At 50.1% G+C, this 9,634-nt stretch overlaps 1 protein-coding gene across 8 annotated transcripts in view; it reads right to left on the bottom strand.

Moving 5' to 3' along the window:
* Positions 1 to 1,735: 1,735 nt before the first annotated feature.
* Positions 1,736 to 9,634, bottom strand: part of L3MBTL4 (L3MBTL histone methyl-lysine binding protein 4) — a 443,788-nt gene continuing 435,889 nt past the window's right edge. For 6 of the 8 annotated variants that reach the window (XM_045041371.1, XM_045041370.1, XM_023241774.2 and 3 more), the window contains 2 exons: positions 5,787 to 5,849; positions 1,736 to 3,343 (listed from right to left, as the gene is read on the bottom strand). In XM_045041371.1, coding sequence (XP_044897306.1) covers positions 3,176 to 3,343; positions 5,787 to 5,849 — 231 coding nt within the window. In that variant the 3' untranslated portion in view covers positions 1,736 to 3,175. Of the gene's footprint in view, positions 3,344 to 4,063; positions 4,282 to 5,786; positions 5,850 to 9,634 lie in introns of those variants that run through there. The other 2 variants (XM_045041372.1, XM_045041373.1) reach the window with 2 other exon arrangements.

The following is a 9,634-nucleotide window of genomic DNA, read 5'->3' as shown; positions in this document are numbered from 1 at the left end:
AGGTTTTCAAACCATCTGGGGCATTTCTGGATGCTTCCTGACTCCTGCGGGTGGTGGGATCCTCCTGGCGGAAAGATTTCAACTCTAAGGTTTCCAGCCCGTCTGGAGAGCATGGGAAGGAATTGATTGGAGTCGAAGCTGGACATGGTAGGGCTGAGTCAGGGCAATCGAGGTCCCCCTGCGATCAACCTGGGGTCTGCCCCACGTGATTCTGGGCCCCCTCGCACATACACACACCGTGAGCCTCTCGGGGTCCTCAGGACTGACGCAAACTTCAGGAGTTTGTGTGTGGGGATTCCTGGAAGAATGCTCTAGAATCGGATTGCTGACCCGTTTTCCTGACCCTTACTTAATGGCTACTGTCAGGTGTCAGGCACCTTATGTGTGTCATGTCTGCTACATTCACACACACGCATCCACAAAATCAAATTAAAAAAATAAATCCCTCAAGGTAGGTATTCGTTTCTTTTTACAGACAAATTACGCCTACTTGGGACGTTACGGAGGTGGGATTTTGAAGTCGAATTCGATGGACTCTCCTCATTCACTGGTGCAACAAATCACTGACTGTGGGCCGGTGAAGTGCCAGGGACTACATCAAGGGCTAGGAATCGTGATGAACAAGGCTGCCGCAGTCTCTGCCCCCACAGACCGTCTAGATTAGTGGGGAGAAACACGCGAGGACAGCCAGCGAGGAGCGACATGATGGGGAGGTGCGCTGCAGTGGGGTCTTTCCAGGCGGGAGAGAGGCGGAGGGAACACCTCAGGCAGAGGGAGCAGCACAGGCAAAGCTGAGAGGCCCAGTAGGAGGGTGAGTTTGGAGAGGGAAAGGAGTTCAGGGTAGGTGCAGCCCGGGACGGCAGCGGGAGGGAAGCGCTGTGCCCGGGGAAGGTGGGGCGAGGTGTGAAAGCCGGCAGCGTGCGGGACCAGCACGGACCCGCTCGGGAGCTGACCCGCACCCGGTCGGTCTCCACCTTCAGCGGGTTCGTGTTGGCAGGAGAATCTGTAACACAGAAATGGACAGAGTCGGACGTTTGGGTTTTCTGGCTTGGGCAGCTACTCTGCTGATATGCTATTGTTCACTCAGGTGAGGCTACTAGGGTGAGGCCATCTGAGTTCCTTTCGAGTATGACAGGGTGAAGGTACCGGGTGACAAGCCGGGTGTCCGGCAGGTGGCTACGTACCTGGAGAGAGCTCTGCCTGATCACACTGTCATCTAGGAACACAACTTTTCAACTCTCATTTCGCTTGGTGTTGTCTGTTCTGTTAGATCCTTGTGTTGAAATGACAAGTATTAAATATGTGAACCACATAGGGGCACCTGGGTAGCTCAGTTGGTTGGGCATCCGACTCCTCGTTTTGCCTCAGGTCATGATCTCGTCAGTGAGATTGAGCCCCGCCTCGGGCTCTGTGCCGACATTGTGGAGCCCGCTTGGGATTTTCTCTCTGACTCTACCCCGACCCCCCCCCCCCCACTCTCAAAAGAAATAAATAAACATTAAAAAAAAATACATGAAACATGCATCTCGTGTCTTCCATGGAGCCTATACAATGAGCAATTGTGAGATTCTTTTTAATTAAAAAAACTCCACTTTAACTTCTTATTAGCAGCTGAGTTTGCTTCTCTAAGGAAGCCTATCCCAAGTACTCAAAAAAGGTTGACTTCTTTGGTGGCTAATGCAAAGGTTGTGGCATGGGAACAGGTGATAGCAACATATTCATTAAGGCAGTGATGTGGGGGGTTTACTCTTTCTCTGTTTATTCTCATTTAAAATATATTAAATTTTAACACAGCAGAAGCAGGAATTGTACATGGCAGTCTAAAAATTAAAAATACACACACACACAAAGCAGAAAACAAACAGCGAACAAAACTCCATAGAAAACAAAAATTGACATGAACTAATAATATATTAAAATTCCATTTAGGTAAAGGTCTGAAAAATGTCACGTGTGCACACCTCTTACAGAAGAATTTTTTTTTCTTCAGTGCGCTACAGTTTGAGAATCTCCAAGCTGAATCAACTTTCTTCAACCGTGAGATTCTTAATGAGGCAAATGGGTGTGGTCTGTTTCTTGTCTCCTCCTCCCGCCCCCCAGGAAACAATGGACCTCCAGTTCCACGGGGGGCATATGCAGCTGACTGTGGGTGTAGGAAAGTTGGTGACTGTCTTTCGAAGTTGCTGGAGTCTCAGATATAGTCACTTTGCACGAAACAAGTCAGGTCTGACCAGAAATCAGAATTGTTCAAACGACTCACAGCTACCAAGCTCCCTACTTTAGAGATGTTGCCTTTCAGTGCTGTGACTCTACAAAGATATAACCCAGCTGCACACCTGCTCAGAGAGAGCGCGGGGCCAACCCTCCTGAGGCCTCCTCGGAGCGGAAGCCAGGAGGGTTTGGGGCGGGAGGGTAGCTGGCCCACGAGCCTGTGTCAGGGGCAGGGCGGGTGTCCCTGTGCCCCCAAAGAGAGCCTGCCACGCACTGCTAGCAGGCACGGGTCCTTGGGATGGTCCGATCAGCTTCCGCTAAATGCCCAGGCTGAGTGTTCTGGTGCTCCTGGGCTCGTCGTGGGAGACACTGGGAGTGCCAACAAGAAACGATTCATGGGACAAAAAGGAGAATTAATGAATCGTGAAAACATGTGCTTATTATTATTATTTTTTTAAAGATTCACACTTTCCTGAGTAAAGTACACAAAAATCCCACATGAAGTCTTTTTAAAGCACCAGGCCTCTACCTCTTAGACTCACTGCACCCAGATGGCAAATCTGGGCCAAGCTCAGATGTTCTGGCGAGAATATTAACAGCGTATTGGGAATGCTGTTTTTCTTCATATTTTACCACTTGAGAGTTTCATGCTTGGAAAATGGGAAATGGTGAAGGAGAAAGCTGAAATGTGTATGCGTGGGCTTCTTTGGTCTGTTCGTCGCACCGCATCGGAGCTGAAAGGACCCCGCAGACGATAAAGATGTTCCGAAACCACACGTGGGCCTCTGCGTCCTTGGCATTGGCTCAGCCGTCAAAACCCTCTGAACATCTCAACCACGACCACTTTAAAAGGCCCAAACTAAATATGGATATGTCCATGGGGATATTAGAATCAAATTAACGTAGGCCAATCTTATTGCTGGGAGAACAGGTCCTGGTACCCTGGCCGGTTCAGGCGGTGTGTTTATCCTCTGGCTTCTTGGCCTGAGAGAGAATCTTCTTCAGTGAGGTCCTGGGAATTCCTGAACATGAGGATAGAATTGTAAATTTTCAGTGCTGGACCCAGCTTGATCTTCATCACCTTGACGATGTCCGTCTGTGTCAGAAGCAGGAAGGCTTTGCCATCGATCTGCTGCAAGTAAAGAAACACCGTTTACCCCCTGGGAACTTTTGTGTGCTGAGCTGTGTGATACCGAACGGTTTTGGCCTCCCTGCAGAGCTCTCCAACGCCAGAGAAAGACGGCACCCTCTCCCACGGGGTCCCAACCTCTGCCCCGCTCTGTGCTGTCGCCCCAAACTCTGTTGAATATGAATTCAAGATACACTCACGGTTGCCAGGTTAAATTTCTACTGTTATGTTTCAAAAATCTTGTCCTGAATTTATATCAAGAACCTTAAAAATAGCCTGCTTTCATTCACCAAGTAAATCTCCAGGAATTTTCCCCAAGAGAACCGAGTTGCAATGTGTACATTCTAGTGTTATTTATTGGAAACAACCCAGCATTTCAAAAATGGCAGAAGTACATAAATTCTGGTATCGCCTCAGCTGGGGGACCAGGCAGTCCCCGAAATTCATGTCTCAATGAAACACTTAATGATTTTAGCAAAGTTTTCATCCATGGTTAAATGACAAAGCATGACATGATGATATAGAAAGATCTTAGCTTTAACCCATAAAATTAAACATGCACGACCACATGTATACATATACACAATCAAAATATCTGAAGTCTTTATGCCACACGTTAAGCAAAGTTAGATTTTTCTGGGGGAATAGTGGTTTGATTTTTGCTTTCTCCTTTGAACTTTCCTGCATTAAATTTTTTTTTATAATAAATGCTATACGCAGAAATACATACAAAATAAATATTTTATTTATTAACTTTTAAGACATTGTGGTCTGACATATAACAGCTTTCCCAAGATTCATAGGATGGTGAGTGACCCCCATGCAGGCTTTTCCCACAGCAGACTGGGATCTGCTCTCAGAGTTGGAGTCGAAGGGACTGTGGGCGTGTCCGGCACCCACATCACCTGTTTACAGAAACTGGCGCAGGAAGGTTGCTGGTTCTAGACCCAAGAAGACAGAATGAAAGGTTTTTCTATGGTAACACCCTTCCCTGAACCTAGCACTGTGGTTCTAACCCTTTTTAATTAACAGTACAAACTCGCAGTGTCAATGTCTCACTGAGGAAGTAGGGATTCCCCCAGGGACCCCAGTTTTGAAATCCAAGTTTAAAATGTAAGTGACAGGCTAAAGATTTAAAGTTTTAAGGAAGTGTTAAAAGGCTTCCTGTGCATTTATGATAATGTCTGTTGAAGAATCATCCATTTAGAGAACAGAATACCTGGATCACTTTGCTAGGCACTGAAACACACTAATCCTAATCTTTAAAGGTCTCCTCGAGGAAGTCTGTGTTTTACAGAAGAGGGATGAGATGGGTTAAGTGATCTGCCCATCGAGGGACTGCTGGTCATAAAAGCCAGGCGGGAGCAACTTGACCTGCAACTTGACCTGTGGACAAGGTGGGTCCTGGGCATTGCTTAATGCAGGGATCGACCCCTATGTGCAAGGCCAGCCCAACCACACCCGAGACCTGCTGGTCGAACCTCATGTTTCCATTGGCAGCTACCCACACTGCTACCATACTGCCTTCTACCGTGATGCACAGTTACTGGGGAGGCCCGGCTCAGGGGGGTCCAGGACCGAGAGTATTTTCCCTGATCCATTCATGCCCTGACCTGTACAGAGGGGGAGGATGTGCTACAAACTGGAGTCTCTAGAAGTGTAGTTTTCTTGGAGACTTCTGGAGCCACGATGGCGGCTCTGGAATCACCCAGATACAGGCTGGGATCTGACTGCCCTTTTCTTGCTGTGCCTCCGCTTCTTCATAGGTTCTTGTGAGGACCCAATAACAGTGGTTGTAAAGTGCTTAGCACAGGGTCCAGCATAGGGCAAGCCCGCGATAAACAATAACCACCATATCTGCACTATTATTCTGTAGCTGGTCTCTTCTGGGGTCCCTAGAGCTATGGCTACTAATTCCAGGAGAAACATTAAGCAGTTTGGTACATTCCCAACCACCAGGGGGGTAGGAAGCAGAAGCCCCATGGAAGGATTTTGTGGCCTCTCTGCATTCTTCTTGGAGCAGGTGCAGAGCGGGGATGTACAGGAAGGTCCCACTCTCACCTCGGAGTAGACAAATCCTCTCCCCTCCCTGGGAGAGGGTTCATGGCGGGAATCCTTCCTCCTCAGTGGGACCTAAAGTCATCATGGTAGGGCCTTCACAACGCATATAAGGATTAAGTAATTGACATGTTCATTTATTCTTCCAGCAAACAGTCTACTTCTTGAGCACACTGTAGGGGGCAAACACCACAGCATTCTGTGCCAAAGCCCAGCTGCATGTAAGCAGGTCAAAGGGTCTGGGCCTGATGGCACCACTGGGCTCCTCCCTGCCCGGACCCCTTTATCCTGCCTACCCAGCCTGTTCTTATTTGCACATACGTAGATGAAAACAAAGCACTTCTGGGTCCAGAAGTATGGAAATACATACAATTTTTGCATTTCTTACCTCTTTCTTGAAGCACTTGGCGTGTTCTTCACAGCCCAGAAGAGACTGTACAAACTCAGCCACCTACAGTGCAAGATGAAAAGCCTGACTTAAAACATGCACCTGAAATAATTTCTTGGGTTGTAGTAATTCCATGTTTGAGTAAAATAGACTTCAAATCCCTCAAACGCTCAGGATTTAAATAGTAACTATCAAGTCACATTAGCATTTGCCAGCTCAGAAGTTAGACCAGCCCCCGCCAGTATCTCTTCTAGCCTCTTATTTCCAGGCTGACCTACATCGGGTTATAGTTACGATGACAATGACAGCCTCCTTTTGTGCAGCGCTGGCATTCTGGAACCTGCTCTCCTCTGATCCTCCTGTCCTGTCAGGGAAGGCAGGAGGGAGTGGCCTTGTGTGTAGCAGTCTTTACAGTGACTGTCAAGGATGAGGACCTGCCCATCGGGCCCTTGGGCAGTCCTGAGGCCCCATCTGAGTCTTACCTGTGCCCAGACAGCAACAGGGACTCAAGGGATCTATGCCGAGTGAGTTCCCTCATCAGGGACAATGAGGCTGAAGCCCGAGGAAGTTGAATGACTTACTGGAGGTCACACATGGCCGGGAAGTACCCCGGACGTTTTGGAACTCAGGTTTTTGGACTCCAAACCAAATCGCTCTCTTCAACTTCATTTCCCACTCTTTTCCCCTCCCTCCCCAGCTACATATGCCCCCAGCTCCTTTTAATTAGAGAGACCCTTGGCTATAAGCACAGGAAGCTACTGAGTTTTCCCAGTTGGCGCTTTCAGGGAGCTGAGCCACCAAACATCATAAAGTGTAGACTCTCAACGACCAAAATGACAAGAGGATTCTGGCCACCCTGTCAAGGTCTGGCATGGTTGCGGCCCAGGGTGAAAGTCATGCCAGAAGGCAATAGTAACGAAAGCTGGGAGGTAATGTGTATAAGAGGAATGGCCTTGCTTTCTGTTTTTAATTGTTGGCTGTCTCGTGCTGACTGAATTGTGTGCACTTGACACTTCTCTCCCCGTCTGATGGAAAGGGCCCACAAGAAGACGGGAGCTCAGGGCCTTGTATCAACACAGTCTGTAACCCACGAGCCCTAGGAGTCCCCAGCCCCCTGCAGGGAGATGACAGTGACACTGACCCTCCCCATACTTTGCAGAAGAGAACATCGTGGCGTTGGCGATTTCCGGCTTACAGGGCGGCCAGGAACTAACACCCACAGGGCGAACCCAGGGCCTGACACCTGTATGCGCACCCTCGACTCACGGCTATATTTAATCTAATGCGTAGATTTCAGAACATCTTTTTCGGGCCAATCAGCATGTTGGTGTCTGCTTTACTCACCTCTGATGCCGCAGGTATGTTTTATCATGAGTCATTTACAGTCATCCTTCTAAAGTGCAGGATGATGAGAATTAAAACAACAACAAAAAAGATCTTCCCAAACCAGCTGGAACGCTGCCACACAATGGCATCCTCAAGCCCCAGAAGCACCTGGGAGGCATTCCGGTTCTGAGCTGCTTCACTGGAGCTCCCGGTGCTCCACTCAGCCAGGAAGCTGAGCTTCTCTGTTGAGTTAATATGATTTGCCCTTCTTAGGTGGATACAAAGCATGGAGCTGAGGAAAGCCCTGGAATGCTGCCGGCCCAGCTGCAGAGACACAGTCACTGGGGCAGGTGACAGCAGGGGCTCAGAGAGTTTGTAGGGCCTGGGACGCTGCGAGGCGGGAGTAGGCCCCTTATTCCCTGGGCTGCTCTCTGGCCAAGTACGCCCCGACCTCAGCTACGCGTGAGGCTTCTGCTGGGTGCTGGGAGGGCAGGACCAGTGAGCAGGTCCAGCGTGAACATCCAATGAGTTTATGGTTCGATCAGAGGTGGGAGGATAGATGGAAAGTGGCAAGTAAGGACGGCTTACTACTCACACTGATACGTGCTCAAATGCGCTAAGTTCCAGAGGCGAGGTGGAAAGGCTATGGGTTCCTGGCAGGGACAGATGGCATCTCAGATGGGAACTCAGAAGAGGTGTGATGAGGGAGGTGGAAGCTGAGACAGGCACTGTTGGGTGGCAGTGTTTCTACCCCGGGGCGATTCGGGGTGGACAAGCAGAGAACACTCTCTCGGCACAGAGCCTCAGGGTCAAGGCCGAAAGCGAGAGGCACGGTGCACATGTTCTGAGCAGTGAGGAGTCCAGTTTGGTTAGAAATGCCGAGCAGAGGGGGAGACATGGGGACAGGGGTGGGTGGGGGTGAGGTGGCGGCCGTGTGGCTTCTGGTGTGGGTTTGCACTTCTACCTGCCAGCTGCAGGGAGCCCTGGAGTGGTGGTTCTCCATCGTGGCCACACCTCGGGATCATCCGGAGAGCTTCAAACACGAACGATGGCCAGCCTCAGGCCACACAGACTCCGAATTGGCCAAGCTGGGTGGGACCCAAGCGTGGGGCATACATTTTCAGATTCCCCGGTTGACTCTCATCTGCAGGTGGGGCTGAGGACCCCGGCGCAAGAGAAGGCTTGAGAGAGGATCTGGCAGTGTTGGAGGGACTGGGCAGGACGTCAGCTGGGAGGCACTGAGGGCCTGGGGGCTCCACACGGGGCAGAGCACAGAGTTCAGGCAGGTGGCGCCGCGGAGGGAGAATCCAGAGATCTGCCTGCAGGCTGGGCGTGGGGCAAAAGGAGTCGAAGCCGGGTCCAGGCAAAGTGCTGAAGAGCGGGTTTCTCCAGGCCAGCGCTACTGACTGGTGGGGACTGATCATTCTTTGCTGTGGGGCCATCCTGTGTGTTGCAGGGTGTTTAGCAGCAAGCCTGGCCTCCACCTGCCGGGTGCCAGTTGCACCCCCACCCCCGCGCTGTGACAACCAGAAATGCGTCCAGACGTGGCCCACATCTACCTGTTAAAAGCCACGGCTCTAGGGGCGCCTGGGTGGCTCAGTCAGTTAAGCCTCTGACTCTTAGTTTTGGCTCAGGTCATGATCTCGCGGTCTGTGAATTCAAGCCCCGTGTCGGGCTCTGCACTGACAGTGCAGAGCCTGCTTGGGATTCTCTCTCTCTCCCTCTCTCTGCCCCTCCCGTGCTCTTTCTCTCTCTACCCCCCCCCCAACCTTGCAAAATAAATAAATAAATAAACTTAAAGGAAAAAAACAAAACAAAGCCATGGCTCTAAAAGGAAGGTTTTCCTGAGATGGTTCTTCCACAGGGAAAGGGGCAGATCGTCAAGGCAGGAAAATTAAACATAAAGAAGCAGGAGTAGGAATTAGCGACAGATACACATTTTGTTGCATCTCAGTCACCAGCTCCTGTGGGAAAGCCCTGCCAGCAGTAGGGAGCCTGGGCTCTCCGCAGTGAAGTGCTTTGAGAGAGGATCTTTTTAAAACACACATTCCACAAACTTCTCTTCATGGCAGAAGTGTGTGTTGCTTTGATGGTTTGCATCCGTTAAAATGTCCTTTGCTGGGAGAATGGGAAAAGAATCACATTCCCCCTCCTCAGCATTGTTAGCCAAGCAACCACTGTCCGTGTCAAAGGTGGACTGGATTTTTTTTTAACTTTTTTTTTTTTCAATGTTTATTTATTTTTGAGAGAGACAGAGTGTGAGCAGGGGAGGGGTAGAGAGAGAGGGAGATATAGAATCCAAAGCAGGCTCCGGGCTCTGAGCTGTCAGCACAGAGTCCGACGTGGGGCTCAAACTCACAGACCGCGAGACCATGACCTGAGCTGAAGACAGACGCTTAACTGACTGAGCCACCCAGGCGCCCCTAGACTGGATTTTTTTTTTTAACAGGAATAAATAACTTGTCAGGGCAAAGAGGAGCAAAGGGGAAGCCGAGTGGCCCTCAGCTGGGCCCCGTCGCGTC

This window comes from Felis catus, chromosome D3, assembly GCF_018350175.1.
Source record: "Felis catus isolate Fca126 chromosome D3, F.catus_Fca126_mat1.0, whole genome shotgun sequence".
Lineage (NCBI taxonomy): Eukaryota > Metazoa > Chordata > Mammalia > Carnivora > Felidae > Felis > Felis catus.
The sequence above is the reverse complement of the archived record's forward strand: the minus strand, read 5'-3'. Positions and strand labels throughout refer to the sequence as shown.